General features: G+C 49.8%; 3 protein-coding genes across 3 annotated transcripts; 1 reads left to right on the top strand and 2 right to left on the bottom strand.

The window, feature by feature from the left end:
- Positions 1-293: 293 nt before the first annotated feature.
- ACAD8 (acyl-CoA dehydrogenase family member 8) lies at positions 294-6,707 on the bottom strand. The gene is made up of 11 exons (XM_042832192.1): positions 6,625-6,707; positions 5,786-5,886; positions 5,259-5,428; positions 4,471-4,580; positions 4,157-4,233; positions 3,732-3,869; positions 3,203-3,338; positions 3,005-3,102; positions 2,608-2,760; positions 1,654-1,756; positions 294-873 (listed from the first exon to the last, which is right to left on the bottom strand). Exons 1-11 carry the CDS (start codon positions 6,701-6,703, stop codon positions 821-823), a joined length of 1,218 nt encoding a protein of 405 aa, XP_042688126.1. The 5' UTR covers positions 6,704-6,707; the 3' UTR covers positions 294-820.
- A 112-nt stretch (positions 6,708-6,819) lies between these two features.
- THYN1 (thymocyte nuclear protein 1) lies at positions 6,820-11,962 on the top strand. Its single transcript, XM_042832059.1, has 8 exons — positions 6,820-6,928; positions 7,474-7,552; positions 8,531-8,760; positions 9,244-9,312; positions 10,006-10,098; positions 10,734-10,829; positions 11,455-11,605; positions 11,721-11,962. The coding sequence occupies exons 2-8, from the start codon at positions 7,510-7,512 to the stop codon at positions 11,765-11,767; spliced, it is 729 nt and encodes a 242-aa protein (XP_042687993.1). The 5' UTR covers positions 6,820-6,928; positions 7,474-7,509; the 3' UTR covers positions 11,768-11,962.
- A 418-nt stretch (positions 11,963-12,380) lies between these two features.
- VPS26B (VPS26, retromer complex component B) lies at positions 12,381-22,093 on the bottom strand. Its single transcript, XM_042832058.1, has 6 exons — positions 21,812-22,093; positions 18,521-18,677; positions 17,275-17,439; positions 16,886-17,061; positions 16,071-16,213; positions 12,381-15,565 (listed from the first exon to the last, which is right to left on the bottom strand). The coding sequence occupies exons 1-6, from the start codon at positions 22,032-22,034 to the stop codon at positions 15,419-15,421; spliced, it is 1,011 nt and encodes a 336-aa protein (XP_042687992.1). The 5' UTR covers positions 22,035-22,093; the 3' UTR covers positions 12,381-15,418.
- Between the last annotated feature and the right edge of the window lie 157 nt (positions 22,094-22,250).

Raw genomic sequence — 22,250 nt, 5'->3', positions numbered from 1 at the left:
CGGCCGCCCGCGGCCCCGCCGCACCGCGCCGCACCGCCACCAGCGCTGCCGCCGCCGCCGCCGCGCCCCCCCCACCCCAAGCGCGGCTTTGGGCCGCTCCGCCCGCCGCTCGCCCTCCATTGGCTGCGCGCAGTCGTGCCCCGCCCAATTCGCTGAGCGGCGCTGATGATTGGCTCGTTCTCAGGGTGGGGCGAGGGCGCGCGGCGCAGCGGCCCCTAGTCAGTCAGTCGTCAGTCAGGCGGCGCGGTCCGGCCTGCAGCCCTTTCGTTGCGCGAGAAAACGACCAGAACTTGATCAATTTACCGTTGCAGCTTTACTGATTACAACTGCGGGGAAGAAATTGGATTTGCCAACATTTGTACTCCCGCAGCAGGAGCTCCGATCCGAGGGCTGCGTGCTGGGCTGCGTGCAGGGATGCAAGGAGTGCTGCCGAGCAACGGGAGCTCCTCCATAAACGCTGCTGCTGCGGGTCAGAGGGCTGTGCTCGTGGTTAGCTGGTGTGCAGCGCTGCCCCTCGCCTCCAGGATGGGGTTTTAAGCAGAGCGATTAGTTCCTTTGAATTAAGGTTTAATTGGTAGAATGGTTCCAAGCGGTCAGGCTGTGCCTCCAGCTCTGCCTGCAGCTTGGGATCTCCTTCCATGCAGGATGGATGGCAGCCCACAGCCACGATCTGGGGACAGAGGCTCTTGTTCGGAGCTGTGATTGACATCTTCAGGCTGCACAGCACAACGCCAGGCACAGAGCACAGCTGTGGCTGTGTGGGTGCTGCCCAGCTGTAAGGCAGGCAGGCTGTTTCCACAGAGGGATTTTGCTCCTGGCTTCACCCCTGTAACAGGTTCCTGGCCACAATCATCCGCATCACCTCGTTGGTACCTGCAGTGGGTCAAGGATGCAAAAGATGGTTAAGAGATGTTCTGATTCTGCAGCCAGTGAGGGCATACAGAGTTCTTCCCTGATCTGCACAGAAAACCTCTCCCCGATGGGAGCACCTGAAGTGGCATTGAGGTAGCAGGCTGAAATACAAAGTGCTAACGCATTGCTCAGGAAAGCCTTCAGAAATGCTAGTGCTTCTTTTTATTTGGGCACTGGCAGGGCACCAAACACTGAGCTGCACAGGAGCTGTGTGAGCAGCTGAGTTCACTGCTTTGCTATGTGACACACGGACAGCACACAGAAAGCACAGGAAAGTTTACATCCCTACACGGCGCCTTGGTTTTACGTGGATGGGTTTCAAAGAAGGGAAAACAAAATGGGAAGGGAGTCAAACTGAGATTAGAAAAGGCCACTGCACACGCAGCTGTGCCCAAACACTGGTAGAGAAAGAAAGCCAAAGACTAAATGGGAACTGCTGGAGAGTGTCAGCACTCGTCGGTGGGAGTCATCGGATTAAACTGGAGGGAGGCACCACTAACATGACAGAGATCTCCCCCTGCTGTAAGACCCTTCAAATACATGGCAACTTCACCAGAGAGTTGAAGATTTTACACACAGAGCTCTTGGCTGGGGGATGCATGCATGTGATATCCAGGCACAGTTCAAGCTCAGGGCAAAACTAGCTTCTGAAACCTTAGAATCAGTCATGTGGCAAGGCCTGGAAGGCCTGTTCTTTCTTGTTACACAGCCAAATCCCTGCCTGCTAACAGCATCCTTTACCTTCCAGGATCTGGTGGACTCTGACGTCTCGCACAAACTGCTGCACTGCATAATCCTTCAGGTAGCCATAGCCGCCGTGCATCTGGAGAGCCTGGTTACAAATCTGTGGAGACAGCATTGCTGCTGAAGTAACTTACTGAGGACAAGTCAGCAGCAGAAGCACAGTAAGAACCCAGGAACCTGGGCTCGTTTCTTTTTTCCTGGTCACCCAATCTCATCTCTTAGCAGTCTGGTGTGACAGCAAGGAGCTTTCAGTTGCCATCAGTGCTGCTCTCAGTGCTATCATCTTACCTATGTGCTGTTTCACATTAATGGTGCAGTTACGTGAATAATACAGCACATAAGTAACCAAAAAAGGCTTTACTTAACAAAGGCAGGTTTTGCTGCGTTTCTATGCTGCTATTGATAGGAAAACCAAAACACCAGATCACCACCTAGCGGCAGTCAGCTGAGGAATCTGTTCAAGGCTTTGATTTCTATTGAAATGTGACTCCACGTATCTTTATCTACCAACTCGAGATGTACAACCCAATAGGCAGCAAAAGTGCAGAACGCTGAGAAAATATGTCTGTATGAAACTAATCTAAGAAGTGTCATAGCACAGACTTCACTTTTATTTATTTTTCTCTCTTCTTGCTTTCTTTTTTGGGGGATATTTTGTGATAATGATTGATTTCTGAGTGGTCTAGGAAAGACCATTCACTAGCTAGGAGTTATCAGCATGTAACATGTGTGTTACCCCTTGAAAATAAGAACGCTCTGCTGCCTATCCTGTGTCCTTGCTTGGTCCTTTAGAAAGTTGTGCAGAAGGCCTAGAAGCCAGGAGATCTGAACTGTGGAGACACAAACAGTGCAGAACTCTGTCCCATAAAATATCCTGGTCCTGAAACGAGGCTTCAGGCTCAACGGACATGCTTGGATCTCCCAAGATTCCAATTCAGATGAGTAACCTACCGCAAAGCACTCGTCAGTAGCAAACAGCTTGGCCATGGAGCACAGCACGGCTGCGTCTTCCCGTCCGTCCTGCAGAGCGCGTGCAGCACTGCGCACCATGAGCCGCGCGGCCACCAGGCGCGTCACCATCTCTGCCAGCCTGAACTGCAGGTACTGCCAGCGAGGGAAAGATGAGGTCAGCATCTTCACAGTGCCCTGAACCACATCTCCGCTATCTGCAGGCGGGTCTCATGCCCGACATGCATTCTTACTGTGGAAAAGCACATTCCTGACTTTGATCTCTGATCTCCCTTCGGGTTTACCTTTGACACGTTGAGAACTTCTCCCTCTAGCTGTTTGTTCAGCCAGAATGAGACAAAGAACAGTTTACAGAATGCAAATCTGGTAGAGAGCTTACCTGGTTGTTTGCTAGAGGTTCCCCAAACTGCTTGCGGACAGTGAGATGCTCCTGAGCCAGAAGAACACAGGCGTGAGCAGCTCCTAATGAGCAAGAAGCTGGTGGGAGAAAACACAGAGTGACCATGAAGCCAATGCAGAGTGTCAGCAATATAACCTTGCCCTTCTCACTTGTCTCTCTGCTGCCTGTTTTTCTCACCAATGTTTATCCTGCCTCCATTCAGACCCTTCATGGCAATGTTGAAGCCCTGCCCTTCAGCTCCCAGCCGGTTGCCAACAGGAACAACACAGTCCTCAAAAATCACAGCCCGAGTTGGCTGAGAGTTCCACCCCACCTAGGAAAAAAAAAAAAGAGTACTTTCCCAATGCTTGGGGAGCAGCACGCATCCATCTCACAGCACAGAAATGCCCAGCCTGCTCTCAACCCCTTGATCTCATTGCCAAGCTGCTGCAAGAGCACCTCGGAGCCTGTGGTCTATGTGGTTTGGTGTCGGTGTGCTGAGCTAGAAATTGGAGTGTATTTGAGCAGAGCATTTCTGAGATTAAAATCCTTCATTTAGCAAGTGAATGTCATTGTGCAAACTTCATCAAAATTGAACGTGGCTTGGAAAAAAACATCCCAGCTGATTCTGGTCCCATTCACCAGAAGATTCCCGGTGCTTTCTTTGCAGATGAGCTCATCTCTGTCCTGCTCTTCCCTCACAGGAAATAAAAAGCAAGGCTCTTACCTTCTTCTCTTTCTTGCCAAAGCTGAGGCCTGGTGTCCCCTTCTCCAGCACCACACAGGAGATGCCCTTGGGGCCTGGGCCTCCTGTGCGACACATAACCACGTATATATCTGTGTCACCTCCTCCACTGATGAAAGCCTGCAGTAAGGTACAACAGGAAAGGGTTGGCTGCTGTATGTTAACTGAGAGCCTGCAGCACCAGCCAGGGTATAAGAATGGAGGGGTGAAGTGGAAGGACAAAGACTCCACTGCCAGGAGGCATTTAGGGACCCAACTGTGCTAAGCTCTGGTGGACGCCCTGCAGAGGATGTCACAGCGTGGGGAACAGAGATGAGGAGACAGAAGGAAACGAAAAGGATGGTGAGACCCAGGACCCTTTGTGCATGCAGTGCCATCCAGCAGCTTTAACAGGAGCAAAAAGGTACCTTGGAGCCATTCAGGACATAGGTGTCCCCTTTCCTCTTAGCTGAGGTCAGCAGGGAAGCTGCATCACTTCCACTTCCTATTTGGGAGGTAAGGGAGCAGCCAATGAAGCAGGAGATCTTTGAAGACGGAGCCTTTAAGCTGTCCTGGGAATCATACCCAGAACTGGGGTCTGTACCACAAGTATTCACCAACCATCAACTGCCCCTTTTGAACTTCTGGTGATTGCACAAGAGAATGTGAAAAGAAACATTCTGCCTCTGGCTCCAGTAAAACCTCACTAGGAGTGAGGGAGATTTTGTTGGTAAACGCTCACCTGGCTCAGTAAGGCAGTAAGAAGCAAATTTTTCCATGCTACAGAGCGATGGGCAGAACCTGTGCCTCTGTTCCTCATTGCCAAAGGTGTCAATCATCCAAGCACACATGCTGGAGCAGGAGAGAAGGAGCAGCATTACAGTGTGTGCATGTGAACACAGCCCTAGAAGGAAGGTGGGTCATACAAGAACATTCCTGACACAAAGAACAAAGCTCCACAAAAGCACTGAGGCCTGAAAGCTTATTGTTCCACCCCCATCACCTGCCCCAGGCACACTGAAAGGGAACAAAATTACACACCACAGAAGCTGGGAAGGACATCCATCAGCTTCCATTCACACCAGGGTTGCTGCCTGGTGGAACAGCACACTCCCATTTAACAGCCTCAGCATTCCCCTCAGCACCAAGCTCTATTTTGCAAAGCAAGCCCTTCTGTGAACATGTCTGTATGAGCAGGATAGGGCCCTGGTATCAGCTGTGGCACTGTCACAGAACAAGCAAAGCAAAAAAGAAAGCTTTTTCCAGACAGGTTACTATCTATAGACAGCTTAAGTAGATGAGCAGGAAACAAAATCCTGAACTTAATCCCATCCTGCATGCCAAGAAGCCAAAATGACTTCAGTGGCATCTTGGCTTTTGTAGCCTATCTGCTTGCTGCAGTCGAGGGATCCTCATAGTGCCGTGCCTGTTTGGGCTGCAACTGTAAGTGAGCACCAGGAGAGCTGTCTCCAGCTGGATGCAGAGCCATAGAACAACTGTGGCTGACACCATCCACCCCTCTGCACTCACTTGTGGATGCTCATGTAAGCAGTGGTGCTGGTACACCCTGTTGATAAGGCTTCAAAGATGATGGAGGTGTCAAGACGTGACAATCCAGAGCCACCCACGTCTGGTTTCACGTAGATGCCACCAAATCCCAGCTGGGCTGCCTTTCGCATTGTCTCCACAGGAAATATTTCCTATTGGAACAGAGACACCAACAGTGAATGTCTGTGGTGAAGTTCTGAGACACCACGGCCACCAGGTTCGGTCCCAAACTTCTGCAGTGTTTGTTAATTGGGTTGGTTAAAAGATAAGCAGTTACCTAGACAGGTACACACCATCTTCAGGAATAAATTCAAGCTTCCAGATGATTGAATTACCTGCTTAGGAAGGCTTTAAGGGAATTTCGGATGGGTCCCCACTAGCAGCATCTTCAAATAAATCCCTATTGCTGTCATTACAGCCCTGAGAAGCTACTGAAGGGATCCTTCCAATGAAACCCAGGGGCAAGAACAGCTTAAGGGAGCAGAACGACCCTTTGGAGGCTGCCGTACCTTTTCATCCCACTCAGCCATGTGGGGAGCCATCTCTCTGGTGGCAAAATCAAGGGCCACTTTTTGGAATTCCTTCTGCTCCTCTGTCAGACCAGCAGACACTAGAAAACCAGAAAGGGATCAAATAGGTCAGCATTCATGCTCTCCACTACGAAACCCATTTCTCTGCTCCCTGGAGCAACTGGGATCTGTGCTGGAGAAGGCTTTGTTACAACCAAACAGCCCCGGTGCTGCACACATCTTTGGCTGCTCAGCACTGTGCTGTGAGGTTGGGGCAGGGACAGCACAGCTCCTGCAGCTGCCACACCATCCTGCTGCACAAGTACAAGGGAACGCTCCTGCCAGTTCAAAGTGATGCTAGAAGGCGAGCACGCAAAGAACTTCTTTAGAAGCTGCATGGAAAGCTGTAGCTACATTCTGCCTTGGAAAACTGCTTTGTTTGCACGCAGATCCCACGTCACTTTGTTAGTTCCTCCCCTAACATTCACACAGCTGCTGCTGCTTCTCTCCTTAACACATTTAAATGCCGGAGCAATTAAGCAGGGAAGCGTTACGGGGTCCTTTAGGAGACCACAGGCGCAGTCCCACCGCCGGCAGGGAGCGGGTGTGGAGATCAGATGTCAGCGGGCACGACATCCTGAGCACGGCTTCCCGATCAACCTCGTGCAAGCGCTCATTATCGCGATGCTCCGATCGACTCCCAGGTCCGAAGCGCAGAGGTGCAGCCGGAGGGCCGTCAGCGCTGCCGCTACGAGCACGGGGCAGCGGGCACCGAGAGCATCCCTCCCTCCTCCCCTCCCTCGGGCAGCGGGATCCGGCCTCGCCCCTGGGAGCCTTACGGTCGATGCAGGACGCGATCCCGCGTTGCCGCAGCAGCAGCGGGGCCGTAACGCGGAGCCGGGCCGCTCTCCACGCCATGGCGGTGCGGGAGGCGGCGCCGCGGCGGCGGCCGGGATTTGTAGTCCTCGCTTCGGGGCCGCCCGCATTGGCCGCTGGAGGAGGCGAGCCGCCGGGCGATGCCTTTTTTGCATAACGGTTACAGACTTCCGACTCCAACAGGGCGGGGGACGGCGCGTTTCCTCCTCCCGCGCCGAAGCTCGGGCAAAGCGCGAGCATCCTTAACCCGAACGGCGGCCGGAGCCGGTGAGGAGAGCGGTGGGACGGGACGCTGGGTGCGGGCGGGGGGAAAGTTGGTGGCGGCCGGACTGACGGGAGGAGGATGGCGCAGAGCCACGTAACTTCTGACAGCGGCTGCCGACAGAACGGGGCTGCGGTTCCAGCGGCCAAGTCGCGCTGCGTTTGACCAAATGTTCGCGTGCAACGAGCTGCGTGCTGGGCAGGCTGGACGGAGAGCAGCGAGCGAGCTGCTTTCGCTTTCCTCGCAGCACGGCTCCTCTTACGCGGCAGAAAACGGCCGTGCTGCGAGGCCGAGCGCCTTCGGGACTTTCCTTCAACAGCTGTGGGGAAAAGCAGCCCTGCTGCCAACGTCCATCAGAGCGCGGCTCGGGAGGGCAGCCCGGGTGTGGTCCTCAACCGGTGCCAGGATTTGCACTGATAGAGGAAATGGCCGAGCTCAGGGGAGGGAATACATTCTGCACTTACTGCACAGCTTTTCCATTCTCTCAGCTATCCCAACTGTTTTTTTTTTCCCTCAGCTTGCCAGTAATCTGCCCTCTTTCATTCTGCAGGTGCTTCTCGGTGAAGAGGATTCAAAGAGCCCAGAGATGCCTTGGCCAAGCAGAAAGAGAGACAAAGGAGCAGTGGCAGGTCTGTGCTATGTCCTGACTAATTGAGCATCTCTTACACGGGGCTGCACTGCAAGTACAGCCATATAACTGTCATGTCTTTCAAGCCACGTGTCTTTGAGACAGATCTGGGACAGATTTCAGACAGCATTTCCTCTGTAAAAAGTGGGCTGAGCATCCATGTGTGACTGAGACAAGTCTGGTAGATGTAAGAGAGGGACAGTGGTGTATTCTCAGCACAAGACAGTTAAGAAATGTGACTCATCCATTTATTAAGAGCTTTCAGAGCCTGCATGCTAGAGCTGGTCGGTCAAAGTGTACCCGGTTCAGTGGCACAGAAATGATGTGGTACCATCTGCAGAAAACACAAAACAAAAATGATTAAAAGCCTTGCACTTAAGGCAGTGTTATCTGATGTTTAAAGCATAAGATGAGAGAATTAAACAGTTGGCTCCTCTGTGCTACTCATCTGTTGAATAGGCTTCAGCAGATAACCACCTTCATTCCCTTTTATCACTGCTTTTTGCTGTGTATGTTCAGGACAAACAGGCAGAGGGGCTCCCTCCATACTGGAAGCACAGCAAATGCCTTAACATGAGGCTTCTAGCTAATGCAGTAACCAAAAGTTTCTTTTGCTGCTGAATTTTCCTGTTATTTATCAGACTGATCTAAATTGACTTCTTTTGGCCAGCTATTGATTTCTCAGCAATTAATAATAATTAACAAAAAAACCCTTCAAGTAACACTTCATGAGGACAGTATGGTCTATCCTGGCTTTGTTCATGCACACAACAAGAAACAAAATCTGTATTTCAGGTGCAAACTAGAAATGTGCAGAAACAGTGATAAGTAAAGCAGCTACCTTCCATGATCCAGGGCACACCAAACTTCTGGTTGCACTCATATGACAGCATGGGTGACTAAAATGGTTTCAGCACCAATCCTTATCAGAAACATTCTGTTCTACCAGAATGGTCTTTTCTTCCTCGTTTCTTTTAAGATAAAAAGGAGCCTGATGCTAAAATTGCCAAGACTGAGGAGGAGAATGAAGATAAGGAGGAAGAGGAAAAGTCCACGAAACCTCCAGCTGGGAGCTCCAAGTCAGGATGGAAGAACTGGAAAAAGGCAAAAGAGTCTGATTCTGGTGGGGAGGAAAGCAAGATAACATATTGCCATTGGCTTCTGAAATCGGAACCAGAGAGCAGGCTTGAGAAGGGAGTGGATGTGAAAGTAAGCACTGACCCCCATTCTAGTATTCTTATTCAGCAAAGTCAACAAAGTAAAGAAGCAATTTCACTCCTCACCAGAGCATTAGCACCAGGGTGCTGAATTACAGGATCACACAGTTCAGACTATTTGCAATATCAACACTATTGAGTCTCTGGTCCTTCTCTAAAAGCACTTGTCTTCCTGAAAAAAAGGACAAGATAATTCTGTTCACCTGAAGGGGTTTGATACTTAAATTGGGCCCTTAGAATGCTTAGCTGTAGGTAGCAGGGACTCCATCTGTTCCAGGCTCTGCCCTTACACTGAGTAAAGCATTCCTTCTTCATGAGGATTTTTCTTTAAACCCCATGGGAACAAAACCAAAAGTTTTTGTGAAGTTTGAACCATAACTGAAGGAGCTACAAACGTTTAGGTAAAACAGACAGTAAGGCAACAGAGATCAAACTGCCTCCTGGACTTAACCTGTGTGTTCATTGCACTTGGCAGTTCAGCATTGAAGACTTGAAGGCTCAGCCCAATCAGACAACCTTCTGGGAAGGAGTAAGAAACTACCAGGTAAGGAGCAGATGTCAAAGGCTGAGTCACTGAAGTATCAGCAGACAAATGTTTTCTCTCTTCACAGATGACTTGTTTCCTTTGCCTGAAGTGCTGAAGTATTTTCTTTTGATGTAGTCTGCCTGCTTTGACAGCTGTTTTCTGTCAGGAGTCAAAACTGCTTAATTATCTCTAAATTAAACATAGATGCAAGCTGGGTAATATTCTCTTAAATCGTCCATTTTTTTTCTTTAGCTTCGTCTCTCTCAGGTCCCACAGATGATCAGCTTCTATTTCCCTTGACACCTCTAAGCAAGAAACTGAGCCAAACCCTGTGCCTTGTCAGTGTGCAGCTGTCTGCTCTGTCTGTTCCAGGATTCCTGTGCAAAGGAAAGCTACATGCACTACCTCTGCCTAATCCAGTCTGCCCTGCTGGCTGCTTGCTGACAGCAAACTGCAGTCTCTCGCTATCCTCACATGAAGGTGTCTGAGCTGTTACAGTCCCTCATACCTTCTAACAAAGAATACCTTGCTCTTTACCTTCATTTCATTTCACTGCAGTGTAAAACATCTGCTTGACCAACATAGGAGAGTTGTATGAGTAGCACTGAAGCTCATACCTCTCTCCTGTTGTTAGGTCTTGTTCCTAGCAGGTTTAAGAAATCCTGAGAGTTTTGTATCAACTGCTCAAAGTCTCTCACTTTAATTTGACAGGCAAGGAACTTCCTGAGAGCCATGAAACTTGGGCAACAGGCATTCTTCTATCACAGTAATTGCAAGGAGCCTGGCATTGTTGGCATTGTCAAGGTGAGTGCCCCATTCTGTGTGCTGGGGGGAAAAAAAAAGTAATCAGTGGGTTATCAAACAATTTGTTAGCCTTGCTTCTGTTTTACAACCAGAGGAGTGCAAAAGGAAGTCTATTCAGAGCAGCAAATAGGCCTAGGGTATCTGGGCTCACTGTATGTATTGCAGCGAGCATCCTGGAGAAATGAAACCACACCACTGTTACCTTGCTGTCATTTCAGAGCATCTCCAGCCATGCAGAACATTGCTCTGCACTCATGGCTTCTGATTGGTACCTAACTCACTAAATTCTGCTGTGCAAGGCAGTGGTATGAAGCCTAGGGCACAGGAAAGCTTTTTCGTTAAGATCTGTACCCAGTTTTCCTCTGTTACTCGTGTTCCCTCCACTTTGCTCTCTAAAGAGATGATGATGCTCCATTGACATCCATACTGTCCTGCAGTGCTTCCAGCCAAGGAATCTAAAGGAAGGAAATACATCTGTTAGAATGGATTTCAGAGAAAGCAAAGCTCACTTTTGCACCAGCATTATTCCTCTTCTGTCTAGGCACAGCTTTCTCAAGGCCATTTCATACCCTTTGCTGACAACAGCATTTAACTGACAGGAGCTCATCTCACATTCAACTCCCATTCTGTTTCAGATTGTAAAGGAAGCATACCCTGATCACACACAGTTTGATCAGAAGGATCCTCATTACGATTCCTCCAGCAGGAAAGAGAACCCCAAATGGTCCATGGTAACGTAGCAAACTAAATATGATCATTTTAAACTCTGTGTTTGATCCCAGTGCAGTTAGGAGCCTCTTACATTGCATGTCTTCGGAAGCTTCTGCCCTAGCCTACCTACCTTTTTCTCCATCAAGAGAAAACCCAATCCTGATTGTTTTCTCTACTCTTCTGTTACTTCCACAACAAAATGCATCTCCCTGCATTTTCAGATCTTCCTTGCATGGAGGTCAGTTCTGCATCCATTGCAGAATTCTGGGTCAGGAAGAACAAACATCTTCCAGCGTTACTCTTAGTCTGTAGCAATGAAAACTATGGTTTTGATTCATACTACATTATAAGGAAGTGGCTGCTCACAAGCTGGCTATAAAACCTGCAGCTTTGTTTTATATTGTCTGTGACCACATAAAGGTATGTTTCTAGTGCATGGTACTGAGATTGATGTCAACAAGTGGCCTGCCAGAAGCATCTGAGATTTTCAGCCTTCAGCAAGAAAAAACTTCTGTACCATTACAAGATGCTGTACACTGGTCATTCGATTCAGCTTAAAATCCTCATGTCCCCAAAGATCTTATGTGTTATCTGGATGCTAAATCCTTCTTCATCCATGCTCCTCTGCTGCTCATCCCCTGCCAGGTGGACGTCCAGTTTGTGCGGATGACAAAACGCTTCATCCCCCTTTCTGAAATCAAGGCTCACCACCTGGCACACAAAGCAGATGGAGGGCCCCTAAAGAACATGATGCTCTTCTCAAGACAACGTCTTTCCATCCAACCACTGACACAAGGTAAAAGCCTTCTCCTCCTTTGGTCTCAGTGCCACTCTTTCTGAGAGGCAGCCTCCAACCCAGACAACTTGGAAGTCCCACTTACAACTCTCTCTTCCTTACCTTCCCAATACAGAGGAATTTGATTTTGTCTTGAGCCTGGAAGAGGAAAAGCCACATTAAGAAACTGACAGCAGCACAGCTTGTACCCAGCCCATTGATGCCTCCTCCTAAACCAGCATAATTCTCAAGTTTACTTACTCAGCCACAGCAAGGAGAACAAGCCTGCAAATGATTTGAAGCTTTATGTTCCTTACTCCAACACTGTTTGTTGTTGTTGTTTTTTGCTTATTTTTAAATAAAGCCTTTTAGAATCAATTGAAGCTACTCAATTCTAGCAGTGGTGACGTTCTGCAGTTTCTCTCTGCAATTTCTTCTCCTCCTTTCTGGAGGATGCAGTGCAGTTGCATGTACTGCAGTGGGACGTTTTTCTGCAGAAAGGTGTCACTTTGCTTCTGTCTAGAGCAAGAAAATTTTGGTGTATACACATCTAACCTAATTACTGCCAAGCAGACCATTGTTAACTTCCTGCAGGTACAAAATTTCCCATATTGCTTTAGCAGTGACATCAGAAAAGAGAAATTAGCCTGCTAATTTTTAGGCTATGTGTCCTCTGTAGGCACGGCTTCTACCAGAGACATACTTTCTAAAGACAGTATCAAAGCAAAATGCCTTAATGCCATAAAAGAAAAAACCCAAGCCACGCACTACAAATCATATCAGACAAACTCATGCACAGCATTTGATGGCCAAGGCTGGCTCTTTTTTAATTGGAGAGACAAAAAAAAAAACAAGTTTTAAAATACAGCCATTGAAAAGACGACGAATTAAGAAACATGTAAACACAGCAGAGGCTTAATTACAAGTTGCACTGCTTGGTTTAGTACTTGCCTGCTCCCCCCTACCTGAAGCTGCCTAGGAGAGAGGGAATGACCCAAGTAATGAACAGAACCATCCAGCTCAGGGGAACACAGCTCAGTTAGTGTCTGCCCCCCGCTGTGCTCATGAAGTGCTTTCCTACAGTACCTTGTTCTATGCTTCCATTTAACCTGCCCAGCACATCTGCTCCAGCCCAGACAAACAGAGGGCCTAGTGGGCAACGGGTTAAACGATCCTCAGATGAGAAGTGGGGATCATTTCTAAACTGTGATTTCACAGCTGGGGACACGGGGGAGAGAGGCACAAAGGAGGAAAAAACAAAACAAAAAGCCATATAGGCTCATGCACTTTTTTTCAACCCTGCCCATGGAAGGGGAGTTGAGGAACTAGATGATCTTTAAGTCCCTTCCAACCCAAGCCATTCTGTGATTCATTCTAAGCAAGCTCTCTACAAGTGATGAACAGATGATTAATTGAAATCTCCTTACAGTGCATTATCTTGTCAGACTGTACTGATGCTGCTCAGACAGTAAACAAACCACTCCTGGAATGCAAAGACATTTTCATCCATGGGGTTTCTTTAATACCACATGGCCTACAATCAAAAGGAATTCACGAGGGGAAAAATTCTAAGTTGGAGGGGAGCTGAGGGCAAGCAGAGGGTGGTTTGGTTGCTGCTGTGCTCAGCTTAGCTGTGGAAAGATAGTCTGCTATCCCCTGAGGCTCCTGCAGGAGCTCCACTTGTCTCTCAAAGATTGTGTATTGCCACAGCAAGGTGGTTCCCCCTTCACAGAGGGGGAGTAGAATAAGTGAGTGTCAAAATAACAACCAGATTGCTTTGCCAGGTGAGACCTGCAGACATCACCTCTGCCCTGGCGTAACAAGGTAGTTGTCTCAGCTTTTGCTTCAGTCTGAGGAGCACACGGCTCCAGCCCATGGCACACACTTCTCATGTAAAGAAGAGCAAGTCACGTCTTCACTATTACAGAGCAGAACACGGTGTGACACGAGCATTCAGCAGAGATGAGTTCATTAGTGTCCTCTACAACAGAGCGAGACTGCCCAGCTCTACTAAAAACCACAACCTTACACATGGTGATTAAAAGATAACTTACTTTGGCAAGCAGAAACACACATTGATCACTGAAATACAGTAGCTGTCTTATTACATAAAAAGCTCCCCTTCCCACCCTGACCCCATTCCCTCCACCAGCATCATTCGACTAAACGAAGCAGAAGATGCTTCCATTTCCCAGCTGCAAGACAACTGTTCTACATTCAGCTGTAGGACAGAGGCAGAGGAGGTTCATTCCAGAATCAGAAAGCAGCTGGACAAAACCACAGCGAGCCACAAACTTGCAGAAAAACTCAGACAAATCCCACTTGATGGAGCTCCTATCCCAGCATCTAGTGCAGTGCTGTCCCTCCATCTGGTAGGAGCTCCAACCACCTGCTTCCCCGAAGGGCATCTGAACAGGATGGATATTCTCCAAACTCAATCAAATCCACAAAGCCATTTCTAATTTTTAATGGAGGAATGATTCCATTCTGGGAATGTTCTCATGATTCTACTTAGCTGAAGACTAAAAGCAGCTTATTTTAGAATTAAAAAGAAACAAGACCACAACTGCATTCAGGTTCTCAATTCAAGGCACACCCTCAGACCTCACTGGTGACTTCAGCTCAGGCCTCAAGAATGTCTCTCTGGAATTTGAGAACTCTACCATCCTTCCAGCTCCTGCTTGGCTTGTTCTAGCAGCATGCATCAGCCACGAGCTCCTTAAACAACTGCATCCTCTTTCTGGCCTTACCAACCCTCACTCTGCAGGCGAGAGAGCAAACAATACAACACACGTTTCTGTACTGCTCTCTGCCCTGCTGTGATGCCTGCTCTGTCACAAGGACACAAAGCATCAGCACAGCAGCACGTGCAGTACAAACTCACTCCCACAGTATTTTTCACATCCCAACACTGTGCTCCAACCTCCCGAGGTTGGTCTGCCCTGCTCCGCAGCAGCAGCTGGGACTGCAACCAAAGGCTGAATCTCAAAGACAGCGCTCAGAAGGCACTGCTCTCAGCCTGCAGCCTTTCTGCCCTGACTTCTCGACCACCCAGCACCACCGCTTGCTCCTCCTGACCCTCACTGCACTGCCCAGCCTGTGCCACCTCTCTGTTCCACGTCCTACTGGATTCACATGTCAACCAGCCCAGCTCCCCCCAGCCCAGCACACGGCCAGGAGCTCCCACAAGGACACACAAGCCGTCCTGCTGCCCGTGTCCCACCAGCAAAGTGGCTGCGTGGCACTGCTACATTCTATAACTGCTTGTGACAAAGCATCCACCACCAACACGAAGAGGAAGAGGAGGCAGTGAGGGGATAAGATGAAGCCACTCCAAGCAGGCTGCGCCTCAGTCTCCCGACTCCCTCCTCTACCTTCCAACTAAATGCTGTTTTTCATTTCATTTTCCCTTGTGCAGTTTTCTGAAAGGCAAGAAAAATATCCATCCCACGCAGTCCCAAAGCAACCTCTGCACTGCTGAGCCGCAGCAGGTTTGGCTTTCACTTGCTCTCTCCTTCCCTGCAGCCACACCAAAAGGGTCTCGGGGCAAAGAGGAGATCAGGCAGCTCCGCAGCCTCCAGATGCGCCTCAAAGCAGCCGACCCAAGGAATGTAGTTGATGGAGAAGCACTGAGGTAACTTCAACTCTGCGCCACCAGTGCTCCGCCTCGCCCTGCCCTCCCAGCCCCTTCCCACCCTGCTAGTCCTTTGAAGAAAGGAATTGAGTTCAAAAACTGGTTATTTTTTTTTTCCACAAAGTCTCCGAAGTGTTTTTTTTCTTCCTCCTCGCTGCTGTCCCCGCTGGCTCCACAGCAGCCCTCCTCTGCGTGGCCTCTCACTGCCGGCCGTTGTTCTCTGCAGGCTGGCTGGGGGTCTTGGCCTCCGTGTGTGAGGACGTCCCCTCAAACCGCTGGGAGGCGATGGCTGCTTGGTGGGACATGCTCTTCCTCACTATGTCTCCTTTCCTCCAAAGCACCACCTCCTGCAGCAACACATCCAGCACGGCTTGTCAGGGCTTGTGAGACCTGCCCCCAGCCCCACCCAGACCCAAAGGCTGAACCAAGCTGCCCAGCACAGCTTGCACCCAGTGGGAACTTGCCCACGCTGGCATCTCTTCCACAGGCTACGCTGCCTTCCTGAAAGTTGGGTAGAGCACTCCTCCCCTGGATCTGGGCATGGAGGCAAACCCAATGGATGTCCAGGGCCGATGTGTCCCATTGCCACTGCTAACTACATCAGAATCAATAAATCAAAGCGCTGGAGCAAGAGAGATGAGAAGTACTACTGGGTGAGCGCCTCCTACATGAATTCCCAGCACAACACACATCTGACCCTTGTGGACCATCTCTTCTAGGCCTTCTCTGCATGCTCTAAGCTGTCCAGTCCTTACAGATACTCTATTAAAAAATGTGCTTCTCCCCCCCAGGAATCCAGCAGGTGCTCAGTGACAGCCTGTGGGTCCGAGAGGACCAAACAGCTTTTCTCACCTGCTGTTTAAAGTAGCGTCTCTCTTCCTCGTCAATCAGCACCAAGTTGAGGTAATAACGCACTGAGAACTTCTTGTTGATGTCTCTCATTGTTGGAGTCAGCTCGTAGCCAGCCAGAAAGAGTCTGATGGGAATGGACTCCCCTACAAAGAGCACAAAACATCAGCATGGGATCCTGGAAATACAAACTAGGAGTGCCAGCAAAACGACATTTCACTGGGACGCATCAAACTTTGTGACTTTCCAGAAGGGGACCAAAATGACCTGAAAGACCTCAAGTTCCTTCAAAAAGCCATCAGCACACATGGTCTATTGCCAGATCCTGCTACTGGCAGCAGCTATTTCACCTCAGCTTTAACAGTACAGAATTTGTTTGTGACCTGCACCAAAACAGCACTGCAGGAACAAACAAAGTGACATTTTTCTCTGGCAGGTAAATCTGCTGGGCAGTGGAACTGGAAAACAAGTGGCACAGGAGGCTGGAGCTGAAGTAGAACACGTTCTGCCCTGAGTTGCAGCAATACCAACAGATGGTCCAATCCAACTGTGAATCTACATCTGTTCCTGGTTCTGCCACTCCTTCATTAAAGAATTAAGTAAAATCACTGCTACTCGTTATGCCTCTATTCCTCCCATCACTCCAGAGAAAGAAGAGGGTCCTATTTTATCACCCACATAAATGACCATGAGTTCACCTGTAAAACAGGATGCGTATTTCTAGTGAGCTCCCAGAGTCAGCTGAAAATGCTGCAGCATTCATATTCCCACCCTTAAAGACTCGAGGAGAAGAATTTCAAAGTCATCTGCTTTCTCACCTCTCACAGGGGCACCGTCCATGATCTCATATTTAGCTATTGTGTCATTCTCATGATAAACGTTGGGTCCAGTCCCCGTCGTTTCTCTCTTGATGATATCTATCTCCATGTGTTTGATCTTGATCCGCACTAGCAAGAAGTAGATCTTACCGACAATCACATCTTTTAAATGATACCTGGCGTACGAAGGAGGAAAGCACCACAGTCAGCATCGCGGAGCACATCAGGACAGCAAAGAGCCCACGAGTCACTTTGCTCTTATCCTCAGCCCCAGCCATAAGGTGGAGCGTGTGAAGAAAGTGCATTGGAGACACAAGCTTCAGGCTACCAAAGAAAGCAGCCCCTGTAGCAGATTCCCCACCACCACTGGCTGCTCTTGAGACACTTACTTGGACTTGTTATACTCAAACTCAATGTGCAGGCAGTCCTCAATCCCAACCTCCATCTTAATAGAGGAGTTGAGCTCTGGGTAGGTGCTAAGAGTGTGCACAACTATGTCCATCTCCTTCACCACGTCGTTCAGCCTGCGGCTGACAGTCGCTCGGAGGAAATACCTGCAAGGGAACCCCCCTCCTGTTAGTGCTGCATAGGAGTAATGGAGATGAAGCAAGGAGGGGCACGGGGCTGAATGGATTGCACTGGGCTATCCAAATAAGCTTATCAGTATCACAGAATCACAGAATGGCTTGGGGTGGAAGAGACCTCAAGGATCATGAATCTCCAACCCCCTGCCACAGGCAGGGCCACCAACCTCCCATTTAATACCAGCCCAGGCTGCCCAGGGCCCCATCCAACCTGGCCTTGAACACCTCTATGGATGGGGCATCCACAGCCTCTCTGGGCAGCTGTTCCAGCACCTCACCATTCTCACAGTAAAGAAATCCCCCCTGCATCCAACCTCAATCTTCCCTCAAAGTACCCTGGCTTCTGGAGCAGCCAACAGGTTGCAAAGCCAAAAGGGAATTTTCAAATGGAATAACAGTTTCTAAGACTCTTCTAAGCTTTCGTGCATTTGTGAGCCTGAATTACCTACGTATCATTTTGGGGATCTCAATAAGAGCTTGCAGAACACACATGGAAAACCACTGTCCTTTTGCAAGAAGTGAGATCACAATGGTCTCCAGGGGCTGCAGATCTCACAATTTTCCAGCCCACCCTCTGAAGCCAGTGACTGGATGTGAAGTCAATTGGAGCACTCAGATGTGAAATGCAGCTTGCAACATATGAATGAGATACCAGCGAGGCATCTGTTTGCATATAGAGCACAATTAAAGTCTACAAGACTGATTACACGATGGTGAAAATGTCCCTGCTGAGGACTAAAGCAAACAATTTCTTTTGTGGTTCGTTTTTTTAATTACCAAGTAAATTGGAAAATATTAGGTAGATTCAGAAGGGGCTGATTTCTCTCGTCACAGAAATGGGGCCAAACAGGTTCCTTTGAGCCTGATGTATGCTTATAAAAGCCCTCAGAGACAGCCTTTCACCATTCAGAGCATCAAATTTCGTTTGGAGTCACATTATAAACTCACAGGGATGTTTTGGAAGGGATGCTGCACTCCAGTAGCACTACGGTAAGCATCAGGATTTGCACACAGAACTGAGAATAGGGGTCAACAAAGGGAGGAGACTCACCTCAACTTCACATTCTGCCCCGTGTAGGACTCATAAGGTTTTTCCACATGTGTGAATTCAAAGTCAAATATCTGTGATTGAGTGAATTCCCCAGGACGGGCCAGGTCTTTCACCAGGGACACAAACTCATGGTGGTTTCCTCGGTCATAGTAGAGCTCTAGGAAGATTCAAGTCCATGTTAAAGGAACAACACACAGTAAGGATATGTAGATTTCACAGCTATGAACCACGCTCATGTCCAGATCATTAGCACTGCCCAGAGAACCTGCTGGGGGAGCCCCTGGCTGCAGCACACTGCACTTGTTCACTGCTCTCCATGTAGGCCAGAACTTGAGCACATGCCACCACTGTGGCTGGGACAGCCGGATCCTCGTGTGTGGCAACCACTGAGCCAGTACAGCAAGCTGCTGCTTAGGCACAATTAGTGATTTGCTCGCTCTACCAGTCAGCAGAGCTACACACATTAATGGATGCCTGAACTGAACGCAGTTCTTCACAGTGATGCCAAAGTCAGGAATAAGAAAGGAGTTGTTCTGTACCAGCTCAGGTTCCTGGCATATTTACTTGATTTACTGCTAACCTTTCCCACGCTCATCTACACTCAGAGCAGCCCTACAGCTTGCATCACCTTTACGCCAGAAGACATTGGCTCTTATATGTGCTTAAGGCATAATTCAAAGCAGAACAGCAATGCATTCAGAACAGAAGGCCAGCAAACACTCAGCAGCTCTCATCGTTTCCTACACAGCCTTATACTCAAGGCCAAAGGCATAGGCACTATAACGAAAGGAAAAACACCACTGCTTCTATGGAGCAGCAGTGACAGAGCAAAAATGGAGTGCCAGGATGCTTCCAGCTGGTGCTGCTTCAGTTTTGATTCACACCAGAGAACAACAACAGCACAGATCCTCACTGATTCTGCACTTAGGCAGTGCTCAGTGCATAGCAACCAAACATGTGTGTCCATCAGCCCCGAGAGAACAGGTAAACATCAATAAAGGAAGAGCATTCACCTTTGGGAGCACTGCCCAAACCAGCTCAACTCATGTGGTCACACTGCTCCAGTTTGCCACGCAAGCTCCTTGCATGACATGGGACTGCAGGCTCCTCCTTTAATGCACAATTCCTTCTACATTTAACAAACTTCTCTCTCCCAAGTCAGAGCAACAGCAACTTAAACTCCACAATTTCCATTTGCAGCTGTGTATTACGCATAACCATCAATGAAATCTGCCCTTCCCAGCCCTGTGAGTGAGCTGTGTGAATGCAAGACACCCACGCAGTCCTTCCCAAAAGTAAAGCCTCAGCCAAGCTGATACGTTCTGATGAGAAAGCAAAAACTGAATTGCACACACAGGTTTACCATCAGCACTGAGCTGTGCAGAAGAGGCTGTTGGGATGGACTGCAAGAGTTCAGGAACAGCAGCAAGATTCAGTTCTCTGCTCCTTGAGATGTACACAGAAGCACCATGGAGCTCATCAGGCTGGGCAGCAGGGTGACACACACAGATCAGCTGTGGGGCAGCAGTGCCACATGTGCCCACTGGGAGGGGAGTGCTCACTGCTCACTGATGTGACATGGAAAAGCCTCGTGCCACGTAAGAAGGAATGAATATCATCTTCCCACACGATGCAGGAGGCAAGGAGAGGTGAACGTCAGCTTGCTACGTTCTCTGCCAGCTCAGAAGGGCAGAGATTGGCACCTTGAAGAGAAAGAACTGATGTTTCCCACACTTTTGAAGATTTCCACATGTCAAACAGGTATAAGCTGCAATTTCAGCTTTTGGAGCTGAAAGGTTTAAAAACCAACCTGCCAACATCTGGTTGGCACACTCAAGGCACAGTAACTGCAGGTGAACTGAAATCTTCAACAGGTTCTGTGCTCCCAGGCTGGGCTCCAGCACTCAGCCTGGAACTGCTGCACTCCCTGTGCCCCATCCCCACATCTCAGCCCTTCAGCTGGTAACCCATGTTTTACACGTGCTGACCTCATGGCAACGAGGAGTCCGAACAGAAGGAGAGCTGTGTTGAGATGGAAAGCATGCAGGGAGTGCCATCAGCAATACCAGCTTCCACACCTTAACCAGCACAAAGGGCAGAACCAAAGGACACAGCAGCTCTGAGCACACACTGCCTATGGCCATGCGTATTAATTCAAGGGTGTTGTTCCAAATATATCCAAAATGGGGGAAAAGAGGCATGCAAGGCAGCATGGAGTGGAGCAGACCGAGGATCATAACGAAGCAGGAAGCCTTCAGCTCCCTCTGAGCAACAGGCTCACCTGCACTCGAGCGTTCACAAGCTCTCTCAGCCTATCCTTCCTTTACAGAGGGCGTTACGCACAAACAAGGCCAGGAAAAAGAACTGAAAAAACATCTCTGAGCAGGAACATCTCCAGTTCCATTTCCTACAGCGTGTGATTCACAGTGCAAAGGCTGCAAGCTTGTGTTTTCAGGGTTAAACCTGAGTGCAGAAGGGCACAGTATCACACATGCATGGCTCAGCTCGTGCATCAGCACAGAGCAGTGATGCTGTGAGACATCTCAGAGTTACCCTGGCTGTGGATCTCAGCCACGGCTGTGAAATGCTGCAGTCACCATCAGATTGAGGAGTGGGTGTGGCAGCCTCCAAGCACGCAGGAGATGCTTACATCCAAATTGGGGACATGCACATAGAGCTGCTGGCTGCCAGCAACAGAAAGTCAGCGGCCTGTCTGTGCCATGATGTGTGCTCATCAGGGCGAAGCAGAGCAGAGCTGGAGATGGACGCTGCATGGCACAGCTCATAGGGTTCAGGAAAGTTGAGCTGCAGCACTGCTATGCACGGTGGAGCAGGGGGAGAAGGTGCAGTTGGGGATGTGAAATGCACATGGAAAACCACCTGATTTGCCATCCTCTGCCCTGAGTGTCGCTGCTGCGTGGAGACCAACGGGCACACAGCAATCATCACGCCGTGCATTAACCAAAGCAGTGGCAAATGGACACAGTCTGGAGAGTGCTACCGAGCAGCTGTCAGCACCAGGCCCTCCAGCCAAGCCCTGAGCCTGCAGGATGGAGTTTTACACCGAATTTCACACCATCTCAGTGCATATTTATCAAGGGATTTACATCAGTGACTGAGCAGAAGGGAAAGAAACAGGACAAAGAAACGACCTGGAAAAGGCCTGGAGCTGTAAGCGAGGAGCCGGGCTGCTGGCCGCGGGGATTCTCCGTGCAACTCGTAACCCACTTTCAGCACCCGGCACACGTGCGGAACCGCCGCCCCGCACCGCCACCGCGCAGCCCCGCTCACCGATCTGCCCGATGAACTCCACTTTGATGCCCTGGTGCTCCAGCCGCCTGTTGGGGTGTTTCAGGGTGAGGATGACCCGGCCGGACACGGTCTCCCCATCGTAGAAAAGGAAGTATTTCTCCTTCTTGCCCTCCTCCGTTTTGTGCTCCACCCGCCGCCGGCTCTCAGCGTCACTCAGCACCAGCTCAACCTCCGCGCTCTGCCCGAACCCGAAGAAGCTCATTGTGCCGGCGGGGGCGGCACCGCGGACAGAGCCCCGCGGGGACGAGAACGCGGAGGGGCCGACGGCGGCCGGGAACCGCCGGGATCGGGCGGCGGGCGCTCACCGCTGGGGCGGAGGGGCCGCAATGCGGCACGGACGGCGAATGCCGGTGCGACACGGCGGACCTGCGGGGCGGGGATCTCCGGACCGGCTCAGCTGCAGCGAGCCCGGAGCGGG

Source organism: Centrocercus urophasianus, unplaced genomic scaffold, assembly GCF_019232065.1.
Source record: "Centrocercus urophasianus isolate 14NV4802_14NV808 unplaced genomic scaffold, USGS_Curo_1.0 seq_37, whole genome shotgun sequence".
NCBI lineage: Eukaryota > Metazoa > Chordata > Aves > Galliformes > Phasianidae > Centrocercus > Centrocercus urophasianus.
Note: the sequence above shows the minus strand (reverse complement) of the source record. Positions and strands in the feature narration are given on the sequence as shown.

Excerpts from the sequence above, each read along its gene's own strand:
- ACAD8 (XM_042832192.1), bottom strand. The coding sequence starts at position 6,703 with ATGGCGTGGAGAGCGGCCCGGCTCCGCGTTACGGCCCCGCTGCTGCTG. Across the intron at positions 4,234-4,470 it reads TTACTGCCTTACTGAGCCAG|GAAGTGGAAGTGATGCAGCT; the intron begins GTGAGCGTTTAC and ends CCTCCCAAATAG. Across the intron at positions 874-1,653 it reads AGTCCACCAGATCCTGGAAG|GTACCAACGAGGTGATGCGG; the intron begins GTAAAGGATGCT and ends GACCCACTGCAG.
- THYN1 (XM_042832059.1), top strand. The coding sequence starts at position 7,510 with ATGCCTTGGCCAAGCAGAAAGAGAGACAAAGGAGCAGTGGCAG. Across the intron at positions 7,553-8,530 it reads AGACAAAGGAGCAGTGGCAG|ATAAAAAGGAGCCTGATGCT; the intron begins GTCTGTGCTATG and ends GTTTCTTTTAAG. Across the intron at positions 10,830-11,454 it reads AGAACCCCAAATGGTCCATG|GTGGACGTCCAGTTTGTGCG; the intron begins GTAACGTAGCAA and ends ATCCCCTGCCAG.
- VPS26B (XM_042832058.1), bottom strand. The coding sequence starts at position 22,034 with ATGAGCTTCTTCGGGTTCGGGCAGAGCGCGGAGGTTGAGCTGGTGCTG. Across the intron at positions 18,678-21,811 it reads GGAGTTCATCGGGCAGATCG|AGCTCTACTATGACCGAGGA; the intron begins GTGAGCGGGGCT and ends GAATCTTCCTAG. Across the intron at positions 16,214-16,885 it reads GGACGGTGCCCCTGTGAGAG|GGGAGTCCATTCCCATCAGA; the intron begins GTGAGAAAGCAG and ends TGCTCTTTGTAG.